Consider the following 17,950-nt stretch of genomic DNA (forward strand, 5'->3'; position numbering starts at 1 on the left):
TGATTAAACATATTGTTTTAATACAACATATATTAATCATTAATGATATAGGATGATAATATCTTTGTGTTTCAAAACTTGTAAATATGGATTCCGAAAATGAATATTGGTTCTCGGTTTTACCCGGGCTTTTTATAGATGGTTGTTTTGATTGAAAAATGGAACGACAAAAGGTAAATACATCACATTTCTCACAGAAAACTCGATACTCGTGTGATTTCTGCCATTACGAAACTGACAGATTATACAACTTTCAAAGACATTTAGAAAACAAAAAGCATTTAGTTTCCAAACAATTTGACCAATTTGTCGAACAACATGAACATGTAAACACTCAGTATACTGACAGTGAAAGTGATGATGACGATCGTGTCAATTGTTCAAGAACTGGTGAAAGTATCAATTCTATTGATGGAAGCCAGGATTCGTCTGATATGGAGATTATAGACAGTTTGAGTAACTCTGAAGAAGAAACTGATACCTTCCAACCAGAAATTTCTAGATGCAACACAGACCACAACGACTGGTTTCCCTTCAACAATAAGGTCCATTATTTACTGAGTATACTTGTCAACTCACGTACACACAAAGTTGTAAGTTTAATAAGAAATAATTCAATTAAAAAAAATCACATAGCAGTGGGTGTCATTGTTTATTGGAGATTTTGCTAGGTACTGGTCGTTTTGGCTCCCCCTTTTTTTCTGTTCACCCTCATGTCAGTGTGTGGAAAAAAGTATGTTTTTTTTAAATTGTAAATTATAAAAGCTATAAATCTAATTACACAAAATCCAGTAAATAGTATAATTCTGTAGGTCACATTTATGAAAGGGAAGAGATTGTAGTCACAATTTGTGAATTAAGTACAAAATGTAAACCAATACTAGTACATGTATGGGCAAAGTATGGTCTGCAATACAGAGCCTTTTATGTTTATTTATATGCAGTTGTATGAACATATATATATATTTCAACACTATTATTCTATTTAAAACCAGTAACTGTTTTAATTTTTTGAGGTCGCTGGGATACAATGTACCTTCATTAATTTTGAGTATTATGCATTTAAATTGAGTATTATACATTTAAAAGTATTGCCATTTTAATTTAAAAATATGTAGTTAACCCTTTCCTCAATTAATTTTTTTTTTTGGGATACCTGATTCGCATAGGATTTTTCAATACAATGCTGAAAATATACTTTAAACTATTAATGCATTGTGAAAAACAAATTTTTCATCAAATAAATGTAAGTCAGATATTCCTATGATATTCCTTAATTTCATATTGGGTACAAATTTTATTAAGTCTAGTACAGACACTTTGTAAACAAAGCGTTTCAACTGAGGTACTACACAGGCATCAAAAGGCGTCATTATGGAGTAAAGGGGGTGGCGTCAAACAGCTTAAAAAAGAGTCATTATGGAGGGAAAGGGTTAAATAATAAAAAAATACCTGAAAGGTAATTGTTTGTTATAACTTTTTTTATAAACCTCAAATTGTTTTTTGACAGAGTGATGAAATTGCAGCATATTTCTTGTTTGTTTTGAAAGAGGTTGGAGTGGTTGATGTTCCATCATTGAAACAATTAAAGGATTTTAATACTACTGGATTAAATGTGGAAAACATGATTGTAAAGGTAATATTTACATAAAATATTATAATTGTAAACTTTGGTATTAAAATAATTGTGTAATAAATCATATATTTGAAAAGTAAAAGAAATATCACCTTGTTTATGACGTTGACAATGTGTTTCCGTAGAGTTTTATTTATGACGTCAATAAATCATACAGGTTCGCGTAAATTTAGCGTCGTCTGCTTCAAATTAAGAAATGATGTTTTTACCCAAAATACTTCATGTAGAACAGTTCTAAGAGTTGCAGTATATAAAGAATAACCATACATTGTCTCGAAATATCAATCTGTTATTTGTACTTGGCTTGAAACAGGTAGAAATGCTCGACACATCCTCACTTTCTACCTGTTTCTAATCCTTGTACAAATAACATTGATATTTCGAGGCATTATATGGTTATTCTACATGTATGAAGCTAAAAAAAAAAGGAACATCAATACTGTGTTAGAAATATTGAATTTATCCTTAATCAGACAGATTTGGATGATTAGTCACAAATTATGCTATACTTTAAAATCAAATATAACTTACTGTTTATATTTCATCTAGAATGAAGACAAGGATGGAAATTTGTTCTGGACAGTTAAACCATCAGCTTTAATTGGTCTTGCAGTTGCAAATCCTAATACTGCATGTACTTTAAAGAGGTAAATTATTATCAAAAACTAAGATTTCAGTTGTTGTCATGTGTTTCAGTGTTACATATTTAATCGATCTTTTTTATGCCCCACCTACGATAATAGAGGGGCATTATGTTTTCTGGTCTGTTCGTTGTCTGTTTGTCTGTTTGTCCGTCTGTCCCGCTTCAGGTTAAAGTTTTTGGTCAAGGTAGTTTTGGCTGAAGCTGAAGTCCAATTATCTTGAAACTTAGTACACATGTTCCCTAGGGTATGATCTTTCTTAATTTAATGGCAAATTAGATTTTTTACCCAATTTCACGGTCCATTGAACATGGAAAATTATAGTGCGATTGAGGCATCCATGTACTTTGGACACATTCTTGTTCTTATATAAATAAGGCCGTTAGTTATCTTGTTTGGGTTGTATTACATTGTCATTTAGGGGCCTTTTATAGCTGACTATGTGGTATGGGCTCTGATCATTGTTGAAGGTCGTACGGTGACCTAAAGTTGTCAATTTTTGTGTCATTTTGGTCTTTTGTGGAGAGCAATATTTCTTCTTTTTTGTATATTAAGTTTCTTGTTATAATAGGATTGATTATGCTACAAATGTCTCAGTAACTAAGCTGTAAACATATGATTTCTTAAAATGTCTAAATTATTTTTTAAAGATATCCAGAAAAAAACCCAACAAAAGATGCTGGTCATGCAGGTAGCAGAAAATGGAAAGAAGAGATAGACTTTCATTGGGGAAAGAAAAAAAATGGTGACTGCATATACCTGGGAGAATATGTTAAACATGGCCACCAAATTGGAAAAGTGATTAACTTCATATCCATGATATCAGAGGTAAACCAGCTGTTCCATTAAGTTTCAATTAAACAAATTAAAAACCAAAACATTAACTTTAAAACTATATTTTCAATCACAATCCGTATACATGTATATTTAAATACTTGATATTAGATATTGTCACTCACATACTTACAACTACATGTATTCTTCAGTATTGAATCAATTGTTACCCCATAGAAGAAGGTAATAGTTGCATCTCATGATGGTAAATTAAATCACTTTTGTTTGGTTCTTGAGCATTTGAACTTGATCACTGTTTAAAGCTGGATATTATTGATATTTTCTATTTGATATTGATCTTTGAAAAAAAACTTATTTTAAACTGAAACTGTAATAAATTTATTATACTTTACATTAAAATGACATTTTTTGAGTGGCTAATAAGAGAGTGTTGATTTACTCTCTCACATGGTTAGCGATTGATATTTATGACCCACCTACGATAGCAGAGGGGCATTATGTTTTCTGGTCTGTGGGTTCGTTTGTTCGTTCGTCCGTCCATCCTACTTCAGGTTAAAGTTTTTGGTCGAGGTAGTTTCTGATGAAGTTGAGGTTCAATCAACTTTAAACTTAGTTCACATGATAAGAAATCCATAGTATTTTAATTTCACTCATATATATATCATTGTTAGTCTTAAAAAGTACATGTATATTAAACATGTTAAAGTTACTATATTTTTTTAATTTTTCAGGGTCAATCTTGTCTTACTATTGTAATGCAGTTGGTTAAAATTAACCCTCAGGAATTAGATTGTTATAATGATGATAGGCAAAATAGTACAGGGTAAGTATTTATCAATTATGGACTATTGACCGGGTTATTTTGTTATTCCCGGAACTGTTCAGATTATATTGGCTGAGGTCAAAGTCACAGATGTAATATAATACACAGGTCCTTAAACAGATTATTGAAAAAAAATACTTAATTTATAAATTAGGAGATAACTGTATTGTATTTTAATCTCTGACGGCATTAATTGGGGATTTAAAAAAGATATAGACTTGATGTTACTTAATAAGGGATAACTGTATTGTATTTGAAGCTTTAAGGACGTCCATCGGTAGTTTTACTGTCGCAAATTTAGTTTACCTGGCGACGCAGAGCGGAGACAGGTAAACAGGTATTTGCGACAGTAAAACTACCGATGGACGTCCGCAAAGCTTCAAATACAATACAGTTATCTCTATTGTAATGCAAAACAATTTCATAATTAAATTTCAATCATTATTTCAGTGTAAAATCTTCATTAAAGAAAATTCTGCGAAAAGGTGTTATCTTCTTTGGTCCCTACACTAGGTGACGTCATTGGTATTCCTCCGGCATCAAACATTAACACCGGGTGTTTTCTTGCTTCTGTGCCGCTTCAGAATGTAATAAAATTTGATAAAAAGAAGATTTTTAGGTGCAACATGCGAGTTTTTTGGCTTATTATTGTAGAAATTTCATGTCAATATATTCAGCAATTCAAAATGTCGGCTTCCTTAATTACAGACAAGGAGATAGAGAATTTTACGCTAACTGTCATCCAATCAGAACCATTGATACAAAATAATTGCATTAGAATTTTTTATACCCCCATTTTAATCATACCACCGCTTTAAATAAGGTGAGCGTATACTAATTTACATCTGTCTGTCCATCCGCCTGTCCTTCCATCACTTTGTCCTTCCCATTGATATTTTCTTCAGGAATTACAATGCAAAGAATTCTGAAATTGGGTTTGAGGGTTTATCATAGGTCAGCTGTACTGGGTGATGCGTTTTCAGGTTCATCTCTCAACAACTTCCTGATTACCAAACACTTGTATGATTTTACACATGATAACCAAGTTCAACTTTTCCATCACATTTTTCTACAAAACTACACTTGAGGATTTCTGAGATTTGGTTTAAGGGTTTGGACAGCATTGATTGGCAGGCATTAGGTAAAATTCACAACATATAGTGTGAAAGTCATATTATAGTGCAATTATAATTGATTACTACAGAAAATAAATTAATGTTGGTTTTTTTTTAAATAGCATTTGTTTGATAACTGGAAATATGGTGGAATATCCAATAGATGAATGTGAATTGATGGATCTGGCAATAATTGAAAACATTTCATTCATGAAAAAAATTAATGGAGATTACATAAACTGCACTCAACAGGTAATTAGCAGTCCCCATTTTTAATCATTTGATATTCTGATAAAAAGCTGCGAGAGAGTTGCTGCCTTATTATTTCTATCTTGTGGCTTGTGGAAAGACAAGCATGACATTTAGACAATATAAGTATAGTGTCTTGAAATATGAAATTTATTTGTATGAGGCTTAGAAACGGGGAAAATGCGAGGTTCTACCTGAAAATTATACTGAAATCGATAAAAAATATAAAAAAATTAAATAAAATATGTAAAAAATTCATTGACTACAAAAAAAAAAAGATATGATTGCCATGTTGAGACAACTCTCCACAAGAGACCAATATTACACAGATATTAACAACTATTCTATAGTTTACCGTACGACCTTCAACAACAAGCAAAGCCCATACCGCATACTCAGCTTTAAAAGGTCCCGAACTGACAATGTAAAACAATTCAAACCAGAAAACTAGAGGCCTCATTTATGCCCAAAAAAAATGAACAACAAACAAATATGTAACACATAAACAAACAACAACCACTGAATTACAGGCTCCTTACTTGAATGTTCATAACATACTAAATGTATGTTCATATTGAAATTGATAGAAAACCAAAAAATGGGAATATTGTAAATAAAGGAAGAGGGATAGAAAAAAAGCATTTTCCTGTCCCCATAAGAGGAGGGATATGACCTTTATCAGGACTCAGGGATCGGGTTTTTTTTAAAATCGGGATTTCCCCTTTCAGGATCCGGGATTTCCTTTTTTTTTCAATTTCGGGACCTCAGGATTTCGTTTTTTAACCCCGGAATTTCAGGATTTCATGTTTTAAAGCCAGGGAAGGCGGAATTTCTGGATCAGGACCCCTCCTATCCCCCTCCAATAACATGACTTATGATATTTTTGCTGAAATTTTCCAGTCCTTTATGTTTTACAAAATTCTTCCAACAACACTTTACATACTTTAAACTACGCTCTGAATGCCTGCGATTTCGTGGGTGTGTTCTAGTTATAATGATAATGAAAACACCAATTATGCTTAAATTTTATTCTTTTTTATAAATGTTTTATAGGATAGAGATTTAATGCTAGAGGTTTCGCCATTTAAAATCAGCAATCTTCCAGTTGTTACAGTACCAATCAACATATTTATTGATGACACATCTGCCAACAAGTCCAGAAGATGGGATGCCTTGCATTGCATACAAACACAGTTAGCAGGAATACCACTTAAAGATAAACAAAGAAATAGAAATGTTATGGTGCTAGGTACCTCTGACAAGGTTGCTATACTGGATATAGCTAAACCTATTTGTGATGATATCCTGTCTCTAAAGAGGTATAGAATTTCCAACATCTGGTGTATATCAAAATGATACTTAGGTTACCAGATAAATAAATTATTAAAGTGATCATTTTAAGTAATTAATGTAAATCATGATCTAACTTCAGTATTATGTCAAATCAATGTGATAAATGTCAGTTTTTTTAATAGATTAACTATGTTTTACTGTTTAAGAAAGTAAAATATTTTATCAAATAATTTGTATATTAACAATAATTAATAGTTTACACAAACTTTTTGTAAAGCAACACATTCTGTGTATTTTATATATAATATTCTGTATAATAATTAAATTAGTTGTATAAATAGTTTACATTTGTTTATTAAAAGCTCTGGAATTAGAGGATTTGATGCCATGACCAAAGAGAACATTATGATAACATCAGATGTAAACTGTATAATTGCTGATTACAACTGTGTCAGTCTTGTTTGCAATCATCTGGGACCATCCGCAAATAAGTTCTGTCCTAAGTGTATGGTAAGATGGTATTTTTATGACTAGGAAGAATTATTTTTATGCCTGGATATATATTGTTAGCTTTTTTTTTTAACTTAAGTTTGCCTCAACCAAATGCCATGAAACTTATGAAAACTTATTATTTACACAAAACACAGATCAATTTGGAATTTTAGAGGCATCACGTAAAAAGTTTTAAAGTTATACGCTTTACAAGTAGAAAAATATATATAACATTAATGAAGGAAATAAAAGCTTTATTTTACACTGTTTGAAGATGAAGCAGTTAATTCAAACATGCCTGACATACTTTTTTAGATTTCTACTAGTTTTTGTTGTTGTTGGGGTTATAGATTCATTTCATATTATGGATATCAAATGAGAGTTTTTAGATTTGCATTGTCTTAATTGTTAGATATTCTTTAAAAGTTTCATTTCATTTTTCAGGCAGATAGTTCAGATCCTTTGAGTTTTGAATGGGAAAAACGTACCCCAAATAAAACTCAAAGAACAATAGAGCACATAAAAATAGCAAGAAATAAGGTAGAGATCAGGAAAGAAAATGGAGTGAAAGAACATACTAATTGTTTTTGGGAAATAATCAATTGTCATAAGTAAGTACAGTTTATAAACAAAGTTTCTGCTTTGTACCTTAAGGATGTACTTAGATGAGGTTAGGTTAAAATTAATAAATTAAGAAGTTAAAATTGATACTATAAGCTGGTAGAACACTCTTTCCGGATAAAAATAAGCTAAAAATATTGATAATCATGGACCTCCTTTTTTAAATATTTTAGATTTGAAATATGGCGGGAAAAGGCTGACTCAGATAGTATTTGGGTCTCAAAACCAAAGAAAGAAAATCAAGAATCTTCTAAAATTTTGGTGAATGACCTTTCATGAGCTAATAAATCTTATATTAAAAAATAAATGGGTGTTATGGGGCAAAATATTTTACATTGTATTGTATGGAAAAACACCAAAAAGTTCGAACTTTTGACGCAAATTCCAAAACCTCACCTAAGTACATCCTTAAGGGGGCTCGCGGGTCTAAATATTTTTTTTTTTATCTAATACAGGATTTCTCTATATTTTTCTATAAATGAACTTTATCTTATACTTAATAGAAAAATGAAATAAAAAAATGGGGTCACCGTTCATTTACGCTCACAATCTGCCTTCGGAAGAAGCATACATTTTTGTTGATGTCCTTTTTTCTGTTGAACTAATAGGAGAGAAAACGGTAATATCGAAATAAAAAAAGAACTAAATTACAGAAATCGCTCAAATTTTACAGTTATTTAGTTTATGTACAGCTTATTTGAAAACAACAATAAAAAATATAGGTCACCGATAACTTAAAAAAGATAATTCAATTTTAATCCCAAAAAATGGCATTTTTGCAACAAAGGGAGATAATTTGAAGCTTTTTCAATGATATCTACATTTTAAAAGTCACCTAGGGTCAACACAAATTGATTTTTTGGAATGATTTACTCATAAGTAAAAAATAAACTGAAAATGCCATAGCTTAAAATAAAAAGACACATCCAAAGGTTCATTTTCATTTATCCAACTTTTTAAAATTTTAGGTTGTTAAGGTAAAAAAAAAAAGTTGGATAGATGAGATCAAAGGTAATCAAGAACAAAGGGTTTTTCAATTAGAGTTTGGGTTGAATGATAGATGAAAAATAAGACTGAAAATTATACCCTAATTTATTTTTCTGTAGTATTAATAAGAAAAGCATGTTAAAATGTGCAACTAACATTTAGTTAATGTAATGTTATTCATTTGAAAGTATTTTAAAGTTTTTTAACCATTAATTAAAATGTGAACTGGATAGAAAAATATCAGTTGCACTTTTATTCATGAAGAGATTTGTCAATGAGATAAAGCTTTTTTGGTGTAATAGATCCTGTTCATTCGTTTTTTTCTGTTCTTCTGACCAATTGATCCAAATGAGACAAAATATAAGTTGAATACGTTTTACTACACAAAGACTGAACAGAACAAAATTCAAACAATAATATATAGGTACCACTTATAGTCGCATTGACATCCTCTCTTATGATTATTCCGTTTGTGTTATTTTGGGAGAAAAACGAGCTAGCTTCCCTTGGCCAGAGGTCAATAAAATTTCTGCAGCAGTACCTAAAGTGTGGGCCAGGTGAGCTAAAAAGTTGGATAAATGAGAAGACGCCCATCCAAACAACATGTTAAGGGGTCATAAACCTTAAATATTTAAACAAGGCTTTGGAGATATTAAATAACCTTTGAAACATTGATTGCCATATTCAATAAAAAAACAACCCAGTAGAATGCTATACCCTATGTTATATATAATGATGTTCAACTGATTTTTCCATTTGTAGAGACACTCCAACTGGATTACTCCATTTCATGTATTTGGGTTTAGTAAAACATCTCGTGCAGGTAAATATAAAATAATTGGATGGTATATACAAAACACAACTTGACAAAACTTTTTCACATTTAGCTGTTGGTTTTATATTAATTATTTTTTTTTGTCTATGACCACATTTTTTTATGTTTATCTAATCACATGACTAAAGTATGTCTATGGGTTGATAAAAGAAAATAACGTCAGCCGATTAAAAGACGCGCTACATCCCAAATTAAATTATTAATATATAATAACCATTATTATTATAAGAATTTGAATTTATTTTCCAAAACATTCCAACAAGTGACATATGACAGACAACACATTTATTCTCAAATCTTTCACATTTCTTTAGTCATTAGTTGAATAAAGTTTGATAAACATCGGTTTTATGTTGTTGTTTTTAAGGTGAAAAAGTTATAGTTTTAAAATAATTTAATACTTTTATATTTTTTTTGTATGTATAATTCTAAATCTTTTGAGTTACTATACTTCAATAATTATAAGTGTATCTTAGTGAGTGCATTTACTTCTTTTGCAGTTATGTTTGACAAAACTTTCAGAGCAGCAGAAAGAAAAATTAGAACTGCATCTTAATAGTTTAAACTTGACTTCTTTTCCTTACCCTGTGAATGGGAAATTCATTAAATATGTTGACAGTCGACAAGGAAAAGATTTTAAAACATATGTAAGAAATATTTGATATACATTGTTATTGATTTTTTTATAATGTTTCAACCTTTCACTTTTATAGTTCATTACAGTAAAATTTTGTAAATGCCACTATCAGCCCTCTTTGCTTAATCATGGTAGCCAGCTTATAATTATCCAGAACACTGGCAGGACTTATAAATTAAGATGGGAGTCAAATTCACAGAAATTTTTGTGTCATTCCTTTTAAGAAACTATAAATTAGAGTTATTTTATATTTGATAGCAAGTGTTGCTTAATTTTAAGTAACTAAATACTAAGTACTTTATTAGGGAAATAATTTTTGAACTAATTTATTGTCCACAGTTCAACTTCTTTTGACTTATTGCAGGTGCAGGTGGCATTTTTTAATATGGAGTATGTCCGTCTTCCAATGAAATACCTACAAGCAATATCAGCCTTAGCAATGGTAATTTTCTATGTAACATGGAAATTATTTTTATAAGGTTTTATGATAAGGAATGAAAATAAGATATCTATTGGGACTGACTACCAACCAATCAAAATGTTGCATTCTTATATATTTCAGAAAATATTCAGTAGGATATATTTGTTCAATAATCTCAATAACTATCATCATATGTCATATTTAGATAAGCTTGATTTTGCAGCTTGTATGTTCATAAATTAAGGAAAAGGGAAGGTTATTGTACAACATAAGGAACATATCCAATATCATCTGTGAAACCCTTATTCCATAACGGTCAAGCAACAAGTGATGGCCTCGGTAAAATATACGAAGGAATGATTTCAACTTCACCATTTTGAACATAAAATGAAGTAGATGTGGTATGATTGCCAGCGAGACATCTCTCCACCATATATCAAATAACATAGAAGTTGACAAAAAATGTATGGACCTCAACAATGAGGAAATTCCACATGACACAGTCCTGTCGAAATTACTGATATGTATACATTTTAAAGGAGATTTCACCAACTTTCTGATATATACATTTATAAAAAAATGAACTTGGTGTATAAATTTTGAATAAGTTTTGATAAAATCATACTTACTATAATGTGGTTATAGTCATAAAAAGTATATTGTATGTGTTTGAGTTGCTTTCTTTTTTTTCAGATGTCAAAACACATTCACACTACAGAAGGTACTGAAACTGTAGATAAAGACATAAAGAACTACATTGCCATAATAAAAGAGAAAATACCAGAGCTTTCCAGTAAAAAAAAGACTCATCTGTGTATGCACTTGGTTAGTTGAGATAGTATCTATAAATTAATAAAAGTAACTTAGTTGTCCTCAGTGAACAATATTCATTGGGATATGATGGATGGGAAAAAAAAATTTAAATTGTAATTTTGCCTCATGAATGAAAAGTTTTATTGAGTAATGCAATTGCTTAAGGAATAACATGTGATGTGCAGTTAGCCAATCAGAATTACATATTATAGTGAAACATACATCTAATGTAATTATTATATTATGTAATTAGACTCTATGTTAAAATTAATACAATTTAATACAGTGTATCATTTAATATCTGTAGATTGATGATATTAAAGAACATGGATGTTTATTGGAATACTCTGAAGATGCATTCGAAAAAAACCATGGGCTCATTAGATCAGAAATATTTATACAAAATCAGTTGGCAAAAAGTAGAGATACAGCAGCACAATTTAGCAGAAATGCCATTCTGGAACACATCATTAGTGGTGGTTATTTCTTAGATAACAACAACTGGTATGTAGAATCGTGCGTTAATGCTTTGATTATTTTTTGCCGTATAAGAATTCTAATATGAAACCTGTTTTAAAATGAAGATTAAAATGTGTTTCATGTCTCATTTTTAGGTATCATCCAAGTCAAATTTCAAGTTTTCATTACATTAGTAAGTTAATGCTTTGGTTTTGCTATGAATTAGACAGTTAAAAAATTTCAACCAATTTTTACATGAACCACAAAAATATGATTTGCCGACTTTTTGAAATGTTCTGGATCCACTACTGGTTGGTAAGTCAATTAGTCCAGTTTTTACAGCAATAAATTTCTTTAAAAATTGGTCTAATCATGTATCAATTATTATGAACTATCAGAATTATCTCATTTAAGCAAATGACAGTTTTAGTAAACAGCTGAATGAATACAGTTGAACTAAGCTGTATAGAATCAAGTGATTAACAAATTAAGAAAAGTATATGTAAGAATTCTTGTCATAGTAGGTTATATAGTAATGGTTTACTGATATAAGAGGTCGCTAACATGACTATACCAAAATTGCATCTATTTTGACAGTTTTTTCCACCTAAATGTCTTTTTAAGATTCAGACGAAAATTTCCTTTCTTGGTTTGTTTTGTAGGGAAGACCTTTTTAATTTTATAGGTTCATCAATATGATTTTTAATCAGTATTTTTTCATAGGAAAATGGACTTGATTGGACCTCCGAACTATTCATGATTCCATTATGAGGAGTCTCCTGAAATTGAACCAATGCTCTAGTTCACATCATTAAAAATCAAATAACAAATGTTTTATTTTATTTTTTCATATATTAAGTAGAACCATATTAATAAGGTGTCTTTGTAAGAATTGTTGAATTGTTAAATATATTTTTATTTAAGGATTCAAGCCAGTCAACAAGTCCAAAGTTTTGGAAGGGTTAATATTGTGGAGAAATTTATGGGAAAAGGGAACGAGACAAAAGGGAAATTCACCCTATCAAAACTTGAAAAGAAAGACAATCTACAGGTAAATATACTGCAGCTGTGCTATTTGAGGAGTCAAATTGCATTGACTGTATATTCATATGTCATATACAGTCCATGACAGTATATCACCTTGTTTATGACGTTGACAATGGGTTTCCGTAGAGTTTTATTTATGACGTCAATAAAACATACAGGTTCGCGGAAATTTAACGTCGTCCGCTTCAAATTAAGAAATGACGTTTTTTACCCAAAATACTTCATTCAGAACATTTTTAAGAGTTGCAGTATATAAAGAATAACCATACATTGTCTTGAAATATCAATTTGTTATTTGTACTCGGCTAGAAACAGGTAGAAATGCTTGGCACAGCCTCGCTTTCTACCTGTTTCTAAGCCTTGTACAAATAACATTGATATTTTGAGACAATGTACATGGTTATTCTATATATTTATAGTTGGATGATGAAATCACTATTAAAATGGTTTGATAGTCATAAAAGTTAAAATGTCAAAAATTCCTTACAGTGTCAATATGAAGAATAGAAGATCGAGGCTTGTCAGATTTACATCAAACTGAAATACACTTATTTTCTCAAAATATTTTTGAACATAATTGGTTCCTGATCAACATAAAATGTAACTCTGCCATTCCACTTTACACAGAAAATTGAAAGTAAATAAATGTGTTCGAACTTCATTATTCATTTATTTGAGGAGTGACTGTAACATTTGTTTCTGTCTAAGGAGAAATAACATCAAAAATGTGTTGCAAACTGATTAACCCTTGTAGTGAGTTATGTTACAGTATGCATCAATTTTTTTTTATAATTGTAGTTGGAAAAAATATTACAGTCTTTTCCCATAATTAAATTCTAAATTCAATTTTAAACCATAGAAAAAACGTTATTGACAGGACTAAATTACATGTCTATTTGATAAGAAAACAACAACAGCCAATCAAAAGATGTTAGATGTCAATTAATTAGAGGCTTATTTTTTATGCATTTTAGTGCAATAGAACACAGAATAGTTCACAGACAATTTCTTACAATACTGTTTTTTTAAATAATCAGCACATTATATAATCTATAGATATACACATTTAATTCAGTATGAAATGGAGTTTTAAATTATTGAGTTGCATTAAACAATATATTTTCAGAAACTAAGTGACCTTCAAATTCTGCAAGCCTTTGTCAACTGTGGTCTTTCGATATCATCTTATAATGAGCAGTGTACTGTCACACAATTCTTTGGTAATGCATTAACCAAAAGTGGAGAAAGAGCAACCCTTGGAGGATATGTTTTGTATCTTGAGGAAGAAGAGGTATATTAGTTTGTAAAACAAATAAACTCATTGTTTTCATAGGATTGTGAAGATTTTTTTCTCATCTTAACAAAACAACGAATGCCCTTGTTAATTTATGCAAACTTTAATAATTGATAATTCATGAGTATTTAGTGTGTATTTTGAAAAAGTGTTTAAACTGAAAGTTTGATATTATTCCTAAGTTGTAGACAGATCTTATACAATTACTGTCTGTTAATGAGGTAAATATTTCTTATTGACTTTTGAAAAACTGATATTCACTGAAACCACATATTTACTGAAACAAAAGACAGTAATTGTTTTATGGAACAATTTTTTTCAATGGATAAAAGTTACGGTCAAATCCACATTTGACCATGAGTTGTTACTAAGGATAGACTTTTTCTTTTAATCATTGGATCATCAAATGTCAAATAAAATTGAGAATTGAAATGGGGAATGTGTCAAAGAGACAACAACCCGACCACAGAAGAGACAACAATAGAAATAAGCTTATATTGCTATGCAAAAAATAATAATTGCACCATAACATTATACTTTTCTTTATTTATTTTTTTAAAGTATATAAACATTCTTGGTCCAGAATTATGACATTTCATAATTTATATTATATTTTCACTTAACTAAATCAAATTTATATTAGCCTTACAACACTTGATTACTTGTTTAAAACATATTTGAATGTTTACAGGAAAAAATTGGGAGAATTAAACAGCTAGCTAACATAAAAAGTGGAAAATTGTGTATTGAGATTGCTATAATTGTAACAAGCAGGCCTGTGATATACAGATGTCAGAATATAGAAGCTGTCATGTTTAGTGCGGAGGAAACTATAGTTCCACTGAAAAACTTAATACAAAATGTGCATCTTATTCATGATTGTATAGGAGGTTTTTGCCCTATAAAAGAAACAAAACAAATTGTCAAAGTAGAACAAGAGATGATAGAGAAAACTATCAAACATTTGCAGCATAACGTTAATCATGATGTTTATTTGATAAATAAATTTAGATTAACTCATTTGAAGGACAAATATATTGTATAGTTAACAACCAAAATTTGTTTTTGTATTTTTGTTAACTTAAGAAGGGTCGTGAGTTCAAAAAAAATCAGCAAATATTTAAACATTTTTTTTTCATAACAAATTTTATTCATTACACTATTATTTATAACATTATGATATGGTTAAAAAATGATATTTATTAATTTTTTTGTAAATGATTTAATTAATTATAAGCTCCAACAAAGATACGGTTATGGGAGTAACATTCAAGAGAACTTTTTTCAAAAAAGAAAAAGGTTTATTCAGATTAAAAGCACTTTATGTGTATATAAAAAAGAGGGAAATTAAGGGTTTTAATATTTTACCTGTCAACTCACAATTTTGCTTAAAGTATTGTTATCTATATTTTGATTATAGAAAGAAAACTTTAAAATGAGGAAATTAAAATGATGATTAAAAATTGTTGTACTGGCATAATTTATATCATAGTACAGGTACTTGTTCTGTTTTACCCATAAAATGTGTCTATGTAATTATTAGGAATGAAAAATCTGATCAACAATTATGTTGCTTCAATCTTATAATTTATAACACTTTATGCTTTCCTTTGTCAATTGAGAATGGTTCTTAATACCTGTAATTAATAGTCAAAACATGATGAGATTTTTAAGGGATATATTAGTGATTGAACTAATTTCTGTAAAAATTAATAACTGCTGATATTAAAAGGTTTTCAGTCAACAAAGTTGAATGCATGATATGTGTAGATTAAAATTATGAAAAGGTTTAAATGATTACACATACATTGGTTTAGTATAACCAAGATAAATTCTCTTTTTACAAGTTTTACAGTGTCAATGAAAATTTGTATCCCACTTAGGGGAGACAATCCAAGAAAATAACTACAGGGCTGATTTACTGGAACTACAAATAGATTATTGAATATTTACTTCCATATTTCAAATTTCAAACAATGTTGGTATGTTCTTAACTTATATGGTGACTTATTTTGCAGATTGAGAAAATAATTTTTAGCTATGAGGTTAATCTCTGAAATAAACATCAGAAATGTTTTGTTTTCTTGTTTTCTATATATATTTTAATTGGTAAAAAAGGTAACTTATAATTAAAGAAACTGCCCCCCCCCCCCAAAAAAAAATAGACGTGAAAGATAACTCAACTTTTACCTCATGTGAAATTAACATTATATTTACACGTTAAAATCATATAAAAAAAAAGATATGTGAAATTAACACAATCTTTTCACGTTTAAATCACGTTAAAAAAATGTCATATGATAATAACGTTACATTGAAACGTGAATATCACGTTAAAAAAATATCATATGATAATAACGTTACATTGAAACGTGAATATCACGTAAGCAGATAGAAACGTGATTATCACGTGAGAATATCATGTTTGTAAAATACACGTGATATAAACGTTTATCCCGTGTGATACACACGTGGGAAAAACGTTATTCTCACGTGATGAGCACAAACGTGAAACACACGTTGGAAAAAATTGCCTGTGTAGACTTGTCAGCTGATGACTTGGATGCTTACTCAGCATCTATTCTAATTGAAATACAAATCATTTTCACTATATTAACTCTGACGTAGAAACGTGCGTTTGACGTCACTATAACACATTAGTAAGATGACAGTACGCAGAATATATACGTCAAGACCATCACGTATCGTTTGTGAAGTTAATACAGCATATTTATCAACAAGGTATTGGTATCTTCCGATATAACATTGTTAGAAAAAGGACGAGACGTTCTTCGACATACTCCTGGTCCATTAACTTTCTGCTCAGACACTGGTGGTCTGAGTAGGAGCTGCCCGCTCTAGAATACCGAATAAGTTAAGACATGTATAACATATATGCAGGTGAAGTTGGTTTCGCTACTAAGCTGGAGTAAATTGACAATCGTCTCATTTGTTATAGATTCTGGTACTGAGATGACTGTGTATATCTAGATATAAGTTTAAATTAGATGGTGGAAGTCGGTTTGTTGTTTCCTTAATTTCTAGTTCTAGGGGAAGGATAATCCCATATAAAGCGATTGAATTCAATATATATTTTCACAACAGCACAATAAACGTCTAGTAAAATGTAAAACTTGTTAGCAATACTAACGCTATGTGTTATATAAAGTTTCAGAAATGGAAGCTGCTCTTTTCACAAAAGATTTTAAAGAGTAAAAATACTCGTAAGCCATACACATTTCAGTATAAGTTACGATTGTTTATTCTTTAGTTTTCTATGTTGTGTCGTGTGTACTATTGTTTGTCTGTTTGTCCTTATCATTTTTAGCCATGACTTTGTCAGTTAATTTTCGATTTATGAGTTTGACTGTCCCTCTGGTATCTGTCGTCCCTCTTTTACTATTCTTTTCTATCCAGTTTTTCGACCATTTTTATTTGGTTGGTTGCTACACAGGCAATTTTTTCCAACGTGATTTTAACATGAGAATCACGTGATATTCACGTTGTCCACACCACGTGAGTAGAACGTGAAACGAGCAGAAACGTAATAATCACGTTGTGAGCACAAACGTGACAAAACGTTGTTCACACGTGATATTCACGTTGTGTATAATGCCACATGATATCAACGTGATAATACAACGTGATATTCACGTTTAATATATACCACGTGATATAAACGTGATAATACAACAGGACATTTATGTGAAGCAGCCATTGGAAAATATGAAATATTGTCTTTGTTGTACTTATTGACATATCATTTTTTTTCTTGGACATCTCTATTTGAAG

General features: G+C 30.1%; 1 protein-coding gene across 3 annotated transcripts; it reads left to right on the forward strand.

Moving 5' to 3' along the window:
* Positions 1-13: 13 nt before the first annotated feature.
* LOC143085431 (uncharacterized) lies at positions 14-16,235 on the forward strand. Of its 3 annotated transcripts, none has more exons than XM_076261768.1 (17): positions 14-593; positions 1,511-1,636; positions 2,186-2,283; positions 2,928-3,105; positions 3,804-3,895; positions 5,133-5,262; positions 6,313-6,578; positions 6,915-7,062; positions 7,489-7,655; positions 9,415-9,475; positions 9,988-10,134; positions 10,489-10,566; positions 11,239-11,370; positions 11,666-11,874; positions 12,742-12,868; positions 13,991-14,155; positions 14,850-16,235. In XM_076261768.1, exons 1-17 carry the CDS (start codon positions 159-161, stop codon positions 15,201-15,203), a joined length of 2,913 nt encoding a protein of 970 aa, XP_076117883.1. In that variant the 5' UTR covers positions 14-158; the 3' UTR covers positions 15,204-16,235. The 3 variants fall into 3 exon arrangements, with proteins under 3 accessions (XP_076117883.1, XP_076117884.1, XP_076117885.1); XM_076261769.1 differs by having other exon boundaries at positions 11,666-11,862; XM_076261770.1 differs by lacking the exons at positions 11,666-11,874; positions 13,991-14,155; positions 14,850-16,235 and adding an exon at positions 11,973-12,010 and having other exon boundaries at positions 12,742-12,826.
* Positions 16,236-17,950: the final 1,715 nt, after the last annotated feature.

Source organism: Mytilus galloprovincialis, chromosome 8 (assembly GCF_965363235.1).
Source record: "Mytilus galloprovincialis chromosome 8, xbMytGall1.hap1.1, whole genome shotgun sequence".
NCBI classification, from domain to species: Eukaryota; Metazoa; Mollusca; class Bivalvia; order Mytilida; family Mytilidae; genus Mytilus; species Mytilus galloprovincialis.